We start from the raw sequence: 15,225 nt of genomic DNA, 5'->3' as shown, positions 1-15,225 counted from the left end.
TACAGTAGAAAAGAGTGCACATGTCCAGAAATACTTGTCAGTGTGAGAACTCAAATTTTGAAAATACAAATATTAAGCTTAACTCTTAATGATATGCATCAAGGCATGAAAGTTTACTATTGAGAATAGAATTTACTTTCGTTCTAGTCCAAGGTAAGATGGGAAGTAGGCTGAGGTAGATAGAGGTATTAGAAATTGAGAAATTCCAAAAATATATAAGTTAGTGTGTAAATGCACATCAATATCACATGTGGTGATGTGAAATACCACTTGAAAACAACCCTTTGTTTTGTTTGGTTCTGTACACAAACATGTATGAAATAATAAGACTGGACCAGAGACCAATGTGTAGTCTGTGAAGTGGTCAAATGTAGACAGGAGAAACAGATTTTGCTGCTTAACAAAATTCTTCTGGTTCAATGCTGGTATTTTTGAAAACCACTTCATTGCCTACCATTGGAAGAGAGCTATATCTTAGCAATGCAAAGTAAAAAAAAAGAAGAAATACTAGGGAAAGGAATTCAAAATACACTTTACAGTGCAAATTTAAAATACAACTACTCATGCTTGCTTAAAATCAGTTTATCGATTTAGGATTCTATTGATCCTACTGAAGGTGATGTAAAACACACAATGTGCTATTGATTTGAATGGACTGTGCTTTTTAATTTACAATGACCTAAAATGCGATTAATGAATATTACTTCCATATCAATGGTGCCTTGAAATCTCAACTCCTATACACAAGTTCAGAGGTACATCACCTGGGATTGGCACATACAGTAAGATAAAGTGAAAATATGATAGAATACACTTTCCTTAAGTTACACTAGCAAGTATTTGTATTGCTCCCCCAGGATATTTAACATATAAAAAACAAGCTTAACTTTTCAATATTTGTACTCATAATGTATTTCTGATAAGTGGTAATAGCTTACTTGAGAGATTTTTGGGAAACGAATTTCTCTAATCTGCAGAGGAAACACAGCTTAGGAAATGCCTATGTAAATCAGATAGTACCCTTGAATTTCTAAGCCTTCTTATTTCAGGAATGCACAGAATTATTCAGGTAGCCTTTTCTCCACCTCCCCATACTTATGTGCATATAACTTCTGGGCTCGGAATAAAGAAAAGAGATAAAGAAACAGTTCTTCTTTTATGGTAAAGCAGAACTTGGCTCAGTTACACAGATATTGGAAGGAAAAAAAATATCATGGTTTTATTTTTTTATATATTTTCTTCAATTTATTAATAATCTTTTATATTTGTTTATTTATGGCTTTGAGCAAAGACAAAAAAAAAATCTAACTCATCCCTGATCATACAATTATTGTAAGAACCAGATCTATAGTCTTCCCAGCAGCAGTTAAGATCCAACCTTTTTCATTAATACATTTCATCTTGTACAGATGTGAGATTTCATACTTATGGGCCTACTTATGTACAGAGAAAATAGGTCACTTCTGAAACTAGCAATGGACCTTTATATTACAGGAATGTGAGTCATTTGTTTCTTAATCTAAGTATATATACATTCATACATACATATATATATATACGTATATAATTTTATACCCTGTACCATTTTTTTTAATTAACATACAAATCCTAGATATTGTCCACTCTATTACAAAGTCATTAAAAATTATTTATGGTTTCACTGAAAGACCATGTGAATTAATATTTCTTCATAGTGCTTAAAATAAAATAAAAATATATATAAAAATATTTTGCTACTAACCCCATTTCTCCTATTAAATGTAAACCTTAAACAGTTTTCAAGATCAGTATATGATCTTAATTAACTGACAGAATTTGTTAGCATTAAAATAATATAAGGGGTATTGTACTCATAAATAAATGGTCTTGCAGCGTATCCATAATGTTTGAGACACTTTTTTAAACAATCATTTCCCCATTTCCACTCCAGGTCACTTAAATTAATGGCAGCAGCATGTTAGTGGGTTAATTACATCGATCTTTACTGGTGAATGTGAGTCAGCAAAAAAAAGAAAGATTTTTAAAAATTTTATTTGATGTACCACTTTAGTAAAAGGTATAACAGGCAGCATGGGTTCAAGCTCTGTTAGCTTTAGAGTATTTACTTGGCTCTCAAGTACATCTGGATTCACTGCATTACATAGTTTGTGATGTTTTTAATTTTTCCATGCATCGTTAAACTCAGCATTGATGGGAAGAGAAGAACTCCTTTGCATCCACTTCCTCAACAGAGTCAGCTGGGTTTTAAGGAACAGAATATATGCTTGTATCATATCCATAATGCTGATTTTTCAGTGAGTTAAATTATGACACATTTAATTTCAATCTCTATTTAATGTGACAAATCAGGCACAAAAGATTATGATTTTTTTTTTCTTTTTTTTTTGTGGATAAGATAATGTAAAGGTTTGAGCAAACAAAACAAAATGTTCACAAAACAGTATGCTTTAACCCTGCTTTCTGTCACCATTTCCCTTCTGTTTTGAAGACATAAAAAATAATAAACCTCATACCTATGGGCTATGTTTGACACTACATGCCTTAGGATATACTAACCATTTAAGTACAATATACACAGAGCAAATCGTGCATTTCCAGACAGACTTGATGCTATATTATATTTATTTTTGTAAATTAACACCACAGTCAACTACAAAACTACAGTGAAGACACAGAAAGCACCTGAAAGTCTAAATCAAGCTGTGGTTTACAAATAATCCTTTAAATGAAAAACCTCACTTCTAGACTTAAACCAGAGATTCAAAGTCAGCATTATAGGAATTTTAAGGTAGACACAATTAATGAATGGTTATTATTTTCTAAGATACCATAAAGCCTTTTCCTACTGACCAAACCTATTTTTATTGTCTTTTTTTTTTCCAAAGCATGCATGGAATATTCTCAGATGCTATTGAGGGCAAGAAGAAGAAAAGTGATGGTATTGGTGAAGTACAAGCGGTTTGCAGGATCAAGCGTACAATTTTGCATAAAACATTGCATGTAAAAGTAACACTGTAGGTTTTAAGCCATTGCATTACAATTTAACAGTTGTGTTGTACTTAGCTTTAACAAATTTTAAAACTGTAAATTTTGAAGTGAAAAGCGGAACCTAAATTCCTAAACAAAGACCTTGCAATGGTACACCACATAGCAGCTATTTTTGCTTGGGTCTAAAAAGTTATTTACAATGGCAATATTTAGTCTTTGAAAAGTCTTTAGCAGTGTGAAGATCAAAGTCCACCCAATTCTCTTAGACAAAGAAGGGCTGACATGCCATGAGGTTACAACCTATCCGGAGGAGTGCTAGTGCCTCCCTTTACACTGCAGGTGTTTGCAATATAATACTTTTCCAATCTAAATTCCAACGGATGGTGCTAACGTATGAAATGCAATGTGAAATAACAACCGAATTCTTCATGAGAAATTAACAACGTATACACAATAAATGAAGCAACAAATGTTTCAGAGTATCACTCAGTCAGTGCTATGTGTTAGTTAAATTGATGTTTTTTTTTTTTTTTTTTTTTAATATACTTGTTTGAAGTTTGTTGTGTTGACAATTTCCCCATGAAAACAGCCAATCTCATAAACAGAGAAATCTGTTAGGCTGATTTTAAAGTCAACACATTAAAAATAAGTAGTATTAGCGCTAAATGTAATCTTCTGTAATGGTTGTGAAAAAGGAAGACATGAACTCAAACAAGTTTTTTTCATTGCTTTTATATATATATATATTTAGATATATATATATAAAACTTTTACATTCGTTACATAGGGCAAAGCTGTCTAAATTATTTTTCTCATAGTAGACTGCTGGGGCACATTAGGAAACAGGCTAAAACAGTTCGGGGGATGGTGCTCGGTTTGTTGCAAGTCTGTTGCTCACAGTCACCAGGGATCATAAGTTTGAGGCGAACCGCGGTTTGTCTCCCTCGGGCTCTGTGCTTAAGACTGTGGAAGAATCCCTTTGCAGCGGGGCGGCGGGCGGCGCGGCCGCGCGGTTCGGGGGGATGGCTCCCGAGGACATCTGCCGGAACAGCGAGACCCGCTGCGGCACGCTGGCCCGCCCGGCCGGGGGCACGCCGGGGCCCGGGGCGGGCTGCGGGAGGGAGGCCAGCGACTCCCCCACGGTGGGGTGAGGCCTGGCGATCAGGGTGGAGATCTCGTGGGGCAGGGAGGGCTGCGAGGCGGACAGCGGCCGCACCTCCCGCGTCAGGTTGGTGTTGTGGAGGGCCTGGGTGCTCTTGTGCACCTCGTTCTTCTGCGCGGCTCCCGGCGGCTGCTGCGCTGCGTGCGCCTGCTGCTGCTGCTGCTGCTGCTGCTGCTGCTGCTGCTGCTGCTGCTGCATGAGGGAGAGCTGCGAGGCGGTCGGCGAGGCGTACTGGAAAGTTCGGCCGGCCAGCGGGCTCTGTACCGGCGGGCTGCAGACGGCCGTGGTGTAGGAGCAGGGCGACAGGATGACGGCCTGCTGTGGCGGCTGCGTGCTGGGCGAGGGCGAGTGCAGGTTGGTGTGCGAGAGGCTGCTGGTGCTGTACACGGGCGGGGACTGCGTCCTGCCGCGCGACGAGGCCGAGGTGCTGGAGTTGAGGGCTGGCATCTGCTGCAGGCTCACCGGGGCGATGGTCTGCACCATCTCCCTGTCGTGCTTCACGATCTGCTTCAAGATCTCATTCTCCTGGTTGTTGAAAACGCCGGTGTTGAGGTCCTTCTGGAACTTCTGCAGCAGGATCGAGTTCTTCTTCCCTTCAGAGAGAGGCAGAACAGTTAGTGAGGCCGAGGCGCAGGGGCAGAGTCCCGCTCTGGCTTTGTGTTTGACCACCCATGGCTGAGGACTGACTGCTGTCAAAGCCTCAGCAGGCCTCGGGTGGCTGAGCCGGCACGGCCCGGCCGCCAGCCCGGGGCAGAGCGGGCTGTGCCCCGCTGGCCCCGCCACAGCTCCCCGGGGCTGTGTCCGCACCGGCCAGCCCGGGGCCCCCTCCGCACCGCCGGCCTCCGCAGCACCGCCGCGCTCCGGCACTGGCCTTTCCCCGCGTCTTCACTTGCAGTTCACTGCTATTGCTACAATTACGTGTAAGAACCGTAATTTCCTGTACAACTGTCAGAAAAAGTCGTCGTGCTCTGCATCTATATGGTCTTTCTCTCTCCTTGCAAAACTGTCTGAATTTCCATTAAATAGTTACATGTTTTAAAAGTACACCTGCCATCAAGCACATTTCTGGGAACTAGTTACTAAAAATTAGTAACCAGTGTTTGTGAACTAATGTGAACTAATGGATAATGTGACGCTTGCATAGTGAAGACTGCTGTACACTGTGACCTGAAGTCTGCTTGATGGCTCAGTGTCTGTAAGATGTAGACACTATTCTGTCTGAGTCATCAGATGCTCGGGAACACAATGGCACTCAACTGCTCTTTTTTTTTTTTTTTTTTTTTCCTCCCATAAAACACTGCACTTCAGATGGGATTGCTACCGCAAGAACAGACTGGAACTTTACTGCTAATATTTTTCAAGCACATATTACTTAGAGTTGGACTGCATTTCCAGAGTCTTGAGAGACAAACTGTAGGCGTCTAATGCATTGAGTTGATGTGCAGAAATCCTCACACACAAATTTTCTCGTGAAGTTGAGGAAACACCACCAAACAGCATAAGTGATTTCTTTTTCCAGCTGTGTTTTAAAAGCAGTGTCAGTAGTGATGATCAGAATGCAATTCTCCTGACTGAAGACTTTATGCTTTGCCTAGTATGTCCTGTTGGGAGATCCCAAATACTGGAACAGCAAGTTTACACCCCTTTTGATCACCTTACTTTTGATAATCTGCCATACCCTTCTATCTTTCACTTGCATATTATTGGACTGCTTTTCTGATTGCAGGCAAATCTGAGCAGTGCCAGTGTGCAGCCATCAAGGCTAGCATCATGTTGTGAGGAAAATGAGAGCCCTGCTGCAAAGGATTAATTCACTTCAACAAACAACAGGTTTGTGAGTACTGAGAGGCTTCAGCTTTTCCCAGCATTATGGATGTCATCTGTAAGCAATTTATTTAGGAAAATGTCATCTACTGCTCGTGACACAGCATAAATCCTATCAAGTGCTGAAGGCAGCAAAAAGAAATCTACAGGATTAATAAATAATAATAATTATAATTAAAGTATGAAAAATAATCCTCAGAGGAGTACAAGAGCTTTCTAAAACTCAGTGGTTTTTATTATTTAAAAGTGAGATTGCAAAATTCTTGTCTGCATGCCTGTTATTTATAGATCAAGAAAACATTTACTGCAGCATAACAGAAAAAAACTTTTAAAGCGGGGTATTTTATCATGCAGCTCAAGGGAAAGAAAATGCGGAAGGATTTTAAGAATTAATCATATGCAAAAAAATGAAATAGGTACCTATCCTGTCAAGTCTATCAATTGCCACCGTTTCGAAGGCCCTTCTCATCATGGGGTACTCTTCCAGCACCTCGTTGAAGTTGTCCACTGAGAGCGAGTACAGGCGGCAGTACGTGTCTGCTCGTACGCTGGCAGTTCGACGGCCCTTGGTCAAAAGGCAGATCTCTGGGGAGAGAAAAATTCAGCACACACTGAAAACAATGAAGTTACTGAACCATGTGAAACTTTAAAGTTAGAAATTGACTCCGCGCTAGCAAGTAATAATTTAGTACTCAGCAGCAATTTTTCCATTTCTGCTTACATAAGGTTGCAGGGACAATTCTGAAGGTAGCTGATTCTATTTTTGCTGCTCTGAAAAAATAATTAATGTCCTTTAAGAGCCCTGCCTATAGGTTTTCTCCATATGAACTCTGATTTTATCAAGCCTTTTTAAAATAATGCTTCAAGTTCTAAGAAATGGTCCATCAGCTGTCAAACACAGCTTGATGACTTTGATTAACTCAAGTGCTGGATTAACCCAAGTGGTTCTGTTGATTTTCTTTTAAATATACAGCTGCCATTGAGGACCAATCCCTTTAATCATTCACTGGATTTACTAAACCAATGCAATACATGATATCATGATGTAATGATATTGGAATATAAGAGCTGTTCTGAGAAAAAAATACCTGGAGCATAAACATGCCTTCTGTTTCCTTGGTTCTAGGTATTTTGGGGAAGAAAACTTAAACCTTTTGACCTTTTTTTCTCATTAGATTAAAAAATGGAATTCATATGATAAGTCTAGCAGCCTTTCTCTGCAAGTGGCCTCAACAGGAATTCGTTATTCTGGAACAGTGGAAACTGAAGCTATGTGCAGAGTCCCAAGAAACTGCCCCAAACTTTTGACTTCTAATGCTCCAACCCAAGTCACTCATTAGAGTGACTGCATAGAGACCAAAGTCAGTGTCTGAGGATTGTAACAGCAAAACGTGGGATAGAATATTTATATTTGGGGTAGATTAAAATACAGAAAATTAGGAAGCAGTTTGCAAAAAATTAGTGTTTGAGTTGAGCCCATTTTCAAACTGGGGACTAAGAACACACTTAGAAATATCAAGAATTTCTGAGCTGAAGCAGGGTGACAGATAGTTTCCCTACTCAGTTCCAGCAGTCAAGGGCTGCAAGTTCACGCTGCATATTTAAATACAAAAGTAGGAAACTGTGTCCTACCTTGCTTTTTGTCCGTTACATGCTCAATTTCAATCAAACTATCATTTTCAAGTGTGGAAAACCAAATAATAAATAATTCTGCAGACTTCAATTCTACAAAGTACCAACTTACTTCTTGGTTTGGGTTTTTTTTGCTGTATGTCTTTAAGAAATATATCCTTTATTAATCTAGAATATGAAGAACCTTGATTTCTTTTGTCTCATACTTCTTGTTGAGGAATTTCCACATGCCTCCTAACCCTGAAGGCTTAGGGGATAAGATGCTTAAATTACAGTGGATGAATCAAAGTAAATTAATATTGGACCAGTAGTAGCACAGAATGTACTTAAACCCCAACAGCTTTGGGAAGAATTTAGAGAGACTGCTGAAAGAGTAGAGTAGAGAATTTATAGAGAATACTAGTAAGAGACTTGACCTAAAGTCCCTCACAAAACTTGAAGCCTATGAAATAATGATAGTTTACTGTAAAGAACCAGCCAGGTATAACAGAAGTCAGTCTTTCCCTTTTCTCACTCCTAGCTTAGCCTGACCTCTTCTCCTTAGATTGAACCCACTGCATTTTAGTTACAAGAGAAGGACATTTTGCCCAAAGGGAGCAGTTAAATGCAGTCAATACCTTCTCCAGGTCCTAAGATATTCTTGAGGTCTCACAAGGAATAAAGTTTTACAATACATTGTTTAGAGAAAATTGTCTGGAAAGTCTGTGTGACTAGTGATCACCTCTTGATTTTCAGGTTTCTTCAATTAAAATTGCTGCAAACAATACAAGACACATAAATAGGTGTCTTCTGCTACTCTCAACAAATACCTGAGTTTAAAACGCATCAAATGCCCCCTCCCCCCAAAAAAGCATTTCCTAAATTCCCTAATTCCTAAGTCTTCATTCTGAAGAGTGCAGAAAAAAAAAATGAAAGTACAGTTTTCATTATTAATAATCTTGACCACTGTATTGTAGATTACTTAAACAAGAAAGATGGGAAGAAACCATGAGACAATGTTAGGTTTCATCACAGGACAATGGGACCGTAGAATTCATGGATATTACTGCAACAAGTAGAATAACTTTTTTTTTCTTTCATCTATTATTTTTTGTCAAGTAAGATGAAGGGAAAAAAAATCAATAAAAACTATGATGCGCACACTCTGTCAACCCACAACTTCTGGTTGAAGAATGTATGTCTGGAAGGCTTTTAATATTTGTAATCCTACTAGTTAGATAATGTAATAAGCAATGGGTAAGAAAACATATGACAAATGTCCCAGGAGCTGGTCAGGGAGTGCTGCTGTGGAGCCTGCCTGCTCAGTAAGCAAGGACAGCCTTGTGTTCTCAACCCCAGGTGAACGGTGTCATTCAAAAGATGAACTACAGTTTTCTTACAGAAAAAGAACTGTGAATGAATACCCATGTACTGCATTTCCAGTGGTGTCTCTTGACTGATGAGAACTGTATTATAGTCACTGACACATCATCTATATTACCTTGTTATATGTATCAATAACATAATTTGTAGTCTATTCATAAAGTGTTGGCTAATTGTATATATTAATCTGTTAACTACTTGTTTGAACAGACCCTCAAGCATAATGAGAAATAATATATTAAGTCTTCCTTACCTGGACCAGAGAGGAAGAGCACAGAATACTGAAATGTGTTCCCATTAAACACTTGTGTTCATTTAAATAAACCAAAGTGTTTGTTTTTCATGAAAAGAATAAAGTAATTAAAACAGCCATGACATAATTTAAAATGAACCTTAGTGGCATCAGGTATACCAGGTGCCCTTAACAATTACACTCTTCTTGATATTCATTTGATTTAAATGGACTAGGAAATACAATAATAGCATAGGAGTGTGTAGTGAAACACAAAAGGCATAGACTATTTTTAAAACAGCTTGGATAAACAGGGTTCTCTATTAGCATAAAAATAAAGTGTCGGCAGCATATTACTAATATTACCATGTGCATTTGGAATTGCCTTCATAATGACAATTTCAGTGTGTCAAATCCTACTATCTTTCCTTTCCAAACAAAATAATGTCTTCAATTCCAGTTAATAAGTATGTTTTAGGCTACAATGAACCTGTTATTCAATTCTGAAGGCAAATTTTACTTGAATTATTTCATCTTTGTGGACAATTGTTACCTAGAACATTATGAAGTGAATTTCAATCACTGCCCTAATGAAAAGTGACTGGTTAAAAGCACTGAATGATGCTAAAAACATTTATTTGTTCTTACAGTCCATATTTAATGCAAATGTAATTAATAAATTGGTGAAAATCATAATTTGTCGTCTGTTAGGATGAGATCTTTCCCACAGAAAAATACAGACCTCAAAAGAACATGGAAATGGGCTCAAATACAATGTACTTACTGCTGTGAAGACTTAACTAAAAATCAGTGATAAAAGTTTAAAGCTAACCTTATTCTGAGAGTTATAATAACCAAAACTGATCACCAACATACCAGTTGCACATATTTGTGGGATGTGGCTTAGTGAGGGAGCTGTTGGTGCTGGGTTAACAGTCAGACTCAATGAAGGTCTTTTCAGTCTGAGTGTTTCTGTGATTCTATGGTGGGATTTCAGCAAAAGCAGGATCAGATTCAATTTTTGGAACACTATGATTTTCTAAAGGAGCTTGCCCGTATCAGTTTCTTGTAAAACAGGGAGTGCATAGGTTGTATTTTACTATTGCATTAATGTGACAGAATACTCTGCATAGGAAATTCTACATATCTGAAAGGCAGCAGTAAGGAAAATCTGAACGAGGTAAGGTGAGTGCCGTAGCCCACAGGATGAATTTTAAAGAATAGGATTAATAGGCCTTTTGTGAGGATCAAGTTTTGATCCCAACTGAGACCAGGTTCATTTTTCTTATGGACTGTACTGATATGCTGCTGTTAGTGATACTTTTCCCCCTCCCCTGTTGCTACATGATACCTAAACACTTCTTTCTTTGAGAAAATAAGTGCTGTTTGTGGATGTGGAAGAGATTAATCACAAGTAGCATGGATGACAGTCATCTCTTCTTTAGTCTTTGCTGGATGGGTATGTGTCTACTGGCCATCCTAGAAATAATTTCTGGTTTCCATTTTATACAGAAGATTTTTATATAGGAAATTTCCTTTTTCACTCTGAGAAGCAGTACTTTTTATGTGAGAGTGTATCCTTGTCCATTCATCATCTCTTCATTTTACATATAAATTATATTCCAGATATAATTACCTCATATGCCACATTAACATCTGCCTAGAGATTAAAATCTGCAGAAATTTGAATATCAATATGAAGTTGCCTTGCAAAATATGCCCACCAAGAGTAAAGTGTGTTGATAAATGTAAGTTATGAGTCCAGTAGTTAGCAAGTTCACTGAAGGACACCAAACCAGTCCTGTCTCCATGGACCATATTTCTTAGAATGTTACAATGTATAAACAGAAGATTCATACAATTAATTATTATGTGTGCATCTTCGTCTTGCAGGGACACGAGTTCACTTTACTCAGTGCAGAAATTAAATTTATGTAGTAATGAATTAATGAATTCAACAGTATTTTAGCTATATAATGTCTATTCTAAAAGTAATTAAAAACAACTAGCAGATTTATTCATTTCTGTCCCCTTGCAGAGCTGGGTGATTTCTTATCATCTGTTAGATGAAACATTACAGGATCTAGTGAGATGTCCTTCCAGTTACTCAATAGGAAACTTGTTCTTATCGTGGGCATATAGGTTGCTGTGTGTGTTGTCAGCTGTTCAGGCTGATTACTTTCAGCAGCAGAAGATGGAAAATCAGAGCAATTCAAAAGCCTCGGTCAGTCAGTCTAACAGACTTGGTAATCTTTCTTCAGAACGGGGCAGTGGATTAGAATATTGTGAATATTGTTTATTTTCTAGAGAACAATGAGTTACTAAACTACCATAGACAAAACTTAAATGTCCAAGTGCTCTTTCCATCCATCCATCCATCTTGTAAGACTTCAGAAAAAGCTTTCCAGAAACCACCATGTTTAGGTTATTCTTATTTTCTAACAGCAACTCCTTGGCATGCTACAAAGATCGACAGTTCTTTACTTCTTTCAAGCAGCTGAAGTTGTCCACTGAGCAGAAACCAGCTAATGGGCTTTCTTGGTGTGCCAGTCACAGCAAGGAACATTCAGCTTGGGGCACTCTGCTCCCCGGTTTACAACACAGTATGAGATGGTTGGGCTCTTTTTCCCTTTAGGAAAGGGCTATATAAACTTCAAGCCAATTAAAAAAAAAATAAAATCAGTAAGCTTCTAGGCATCTCATTCTTTCAGAAATTGGGCGATTTTCCAACTCCATGTTGACTTAAGCATCTCCAATATAGAAAACAGGGAGAAGCTGTTTCATATGATAACATGTTACTTTAACAGAAGCATCTGCACTTCTGTTTTCTTTCTTCTTTATTCAACTCTGGAAAACATTAAATGCCTTTATCTTCATTTTTTCTTCATTTTTATGTTCCAGTATATTATTACTAGTGTACGCAACAGTAAACCCAGACATATGTTGCTTTTTTTATAGTTACTAAAATAACTACTACCAGGTCTTACAATTACTCAGAATGTAGTTTGATGCAATTAAATGAATTTCAGTAACCTATGTTCTAAAAAATTCAGTCCTACATTTAAGAAAGCCTAAAATCTAGTCACTGCTCAAGAGGAACATTCTGCAGCAAGGGAGAGAACTTAAGGAGAAAGGAAAAGGGAGATAATTCCTGCCTTTTACAGACAGATTTGTAACCTGAACTGTCCAAAAGGAAGCTATGCAAAACCAGCAGCTTTTGCCACCATGTTTACACTAAATACGGAATTGCAGACAACTCAGTTTGAGTTAGGAGATATTGGGTGCAGGACCTCTTAATTTAAGACATGAAAACAATAACTGTCTCTTGAGTTGCTTTCAGATATCTGGGTTCATCAGTTGGAAAGATGGTTCATAAAGCAGCCTCAATACATAACCAAGTAGTTATTGTTTTGAAGAGAGACTGAAAATGGTTGATTAGAATGAAAAGCAACTTCTGTAATATCCCGTCTCTAGTCTTTTATCATTTTTTAAACTATTTACTTTAACCTGTTTTAAATATATCAATTCGTAATTTGTGATAGCTGTTGCCGTTATTAGTCATCTTGTTAAAACATCCAACCAAACAAGTAACAAAAAACTCCAAAACCCCCCAAACAAAAACGCCACAGGTTAGTTTAGCTGGCATTTTTATTGCCTGTTTGCAGTAATTTGAAATTTCTGTCTCTGAAGACTGACGCCTGAGCTTGCCGCTTGTTCATTATTTAATTTATGATATTTTGTTTAATTTAATGTAACAATAGCAAGAGAGATAGCAAAAATTTACTTTGGGAAAATTATTAATTTGAAAAGAACTGCCTACATTTAATTGACCCAAACTTTGATAGAATTTATAGACAAATAGTTACTTTAAAAAAACATTTAATATTTATTTAGGGTTTGCCAACAACCCTGAGAGTATGTTCCTTTCTTTACCTAGCTCCAAATGTGTCTATTATGCCACTTAGCTAGGAGAAACCAGTTTCTCATTCTAATAAAAAGTGGCAAGTTATCTGAACAGGGACTTTTTATTTTTCATCTTGACCTCTCTTTGCTTTTTTCCATGTGCAGGTACTGAAAATAGCTGTGGCCAAGTTTTCTTGACCAGAGCAGACAAAAGCCAGTAACAGAAAGACAGAATCGTTGAGGTTGGAAAAGACCTCTGAGATCATCAAATCCGACCTTTATCTGAACACCACCCTGTCAGCCAGACCCTGGCACTGAGTGCCACAGCCAGACTTACGAACATTTCTTACATCTATTTTCCAGTGTTCAAGCCAATTCTTCTAAAAAAGCTCTATATGATAGAACGAAAGTTTAGGATAATTTTATAAAATAGAAATAAAAGTGCCTATTTTATCTTTAATGCTATTTATAACTGAACATCCATATATTTTTCTTCTAATTTATTAAAGTGTTCTTTTTACACAGAGTGATTAAGATAGTCTATTTATTATCTTGTAAAAGCTCACAGCTTTACTGATAGTAATTTCATATGCCTTAAAAATAATAATTAAGCTTAGATTCTAAGATAATAAGCCTAAGAACAGATTTAGTTTTCATACTTGTTGTATCAAAGGCCAAAAGTGATTTTATGTAATTCATTTACTCCTACTTTTATTCAGATGGATGCTTACTGCCTATTGAAAAAATACATTAGTTCCTTATGTATTCAGTGGTATGCTCTTGAAATCTTGAGTTTGGCAAACAATAACAGTTACAAATTAAACTATTCAACTTGAACTAAAGTTGGCTTTAAAAATATTGTACTTCTTTTCTTTCCATTAAATTATTTAAAAAATTATCAGAGACTGTCAGTTCTGAATTAAATATTTAGATTAAATATTTAATCTAAACTCAAATATTTAGTTAAAATTCTACTGTGTGAAATTGAAGGTGCTTGGAAAATCTTCTGCTTTATCTGTGTTGACCACATTTGATTTCCAAGGCATACTATGTGATATTTTACTTGTGTCTAGTTCTATAAATTTTAAATTAAAAACGTATACTGTTAATGAATTAGCAGAATTATAATTTATTTATACTTTTAGATTGCAAGACTTATTATTTGTGTTATTATTACTAATACTGTTAAATTTATATTTTTGTTTGCTAACTAATAAAACTTCTAAACCTAAATCAACTTCTACCTTTCAGCAGTAGAGTAAGTTATTTTAATTTTATATTCCTAAAAATTCTCATGCACTTGAATAAAAATTATTGAGTTTGAATAGCAAGAAGTTCTTTTGATTGATTACTATTTTCCATATAAAATATGGTGTCGAAAGAACAACACAACAATTTCTTGTCAACAAGAAATTATGCAATATTATGAGGACTATTGCATATTATATTGCCTCAAAATGGCAGATTAGTCTCTGCCAAAAAGGCATTTAATTTTTAGGCCCTCTTGCAGACAATATTTTTAGAAAAATGTTCTATACTGTTCAGCTGAAAAATGTTTTACAAACGAGCTGGCATGGAGATGGGGAGATCCTGCTCCCTTAAAGCATTTAATTATGTCCCTGCCATTAAGAATACGAATAATCACACCTCAGTGGGGCTACTTATAATTAACTATCTGGATTTTAGTATGAATATTGAAAGACCTAATCCACCACTACCTTGAATAAGGAATAGCCATATGCAGTATTTTTGCAAAATGTAAAAGTATGTATCATATATCATATCATATCATAGTGTCCATATGTAAAGCACTTAAACAGATTTTTTTTTCTATTTATAATTAGTATTATACTGCAGATCTTTTAAAGTATTCTATCAAAAGGAAGCACCTAGAGTGTAAGCAGAAAAAAATAAGTGGCAAAATATAATCTAAAGTGACTCAACATTTCCCATGGTATTATTTTCCACTGCACTGGGCTAAAATATACTGACAGTTACTGTTCCGAAAAGGGGAAAAGCTCCATAAATAATAGGTAGGTCAAAGAAGTTCTGTCTAATTGGCCTTCTACAAGCTGAAGTAAATGCAAGATAGAGTTTATTAGAATTTCAAGTGCAGAAGAGT

The 15,225-nt window shown here is 36.8% G+C and overlaps 1 protein-coding gene across 1 annotated transcript in view; it reads right to left on the bottom strand.

The window, feature by feature from the left end:
- Positions 1 to 2,015: 2,015 nt before the first annotated feature.
- Positions 2,016 to 15,225, bottom strand: part of HCN1 (hyperpolarization activated cyclic nucleotide gated potassium channel 1) — a 192,558-nt gene continuing 179,348 nt past the window's right edge. The window contains exons 7-8 of the mRNA XM_014884290.2: positions 6,395 to 6,559; positions 2,016 to 4,743 (exon numbers count right to left, since the gene is read on the bottom strand). Of these exons, the coding sequence (XP_014739776.2) occupies positions 3,899 to 4,743; positions 6,395 to 6,559 (1,010 nt within the window). The 3' untranslated portion in view covers positions 2,016 to 3,898. The remainder of the gene's footprint in view (positions 4,744 to 6,394; positions 6,560 to 15,225) is intronic.

Source organism: Sturnus vulgaris, chromosome Z (assembly GCF_052056855.1).
Source record: "Sturnus vulgaris isolate bStuVul1 chromosome Z, bStuVul1.hap1, whole genome shotgun sequence".
NCBI lineage: Eukaryota > Metazoa > Chordata > Aves > Passeriformes > Sturnidae > Sturnus > Sturnus vulgaris.
The sequence above is the reverse complement of the archived record's forward strand: the minus strand, read 5'-3'. Positions and strand labels throughout refer to the sequence as shown.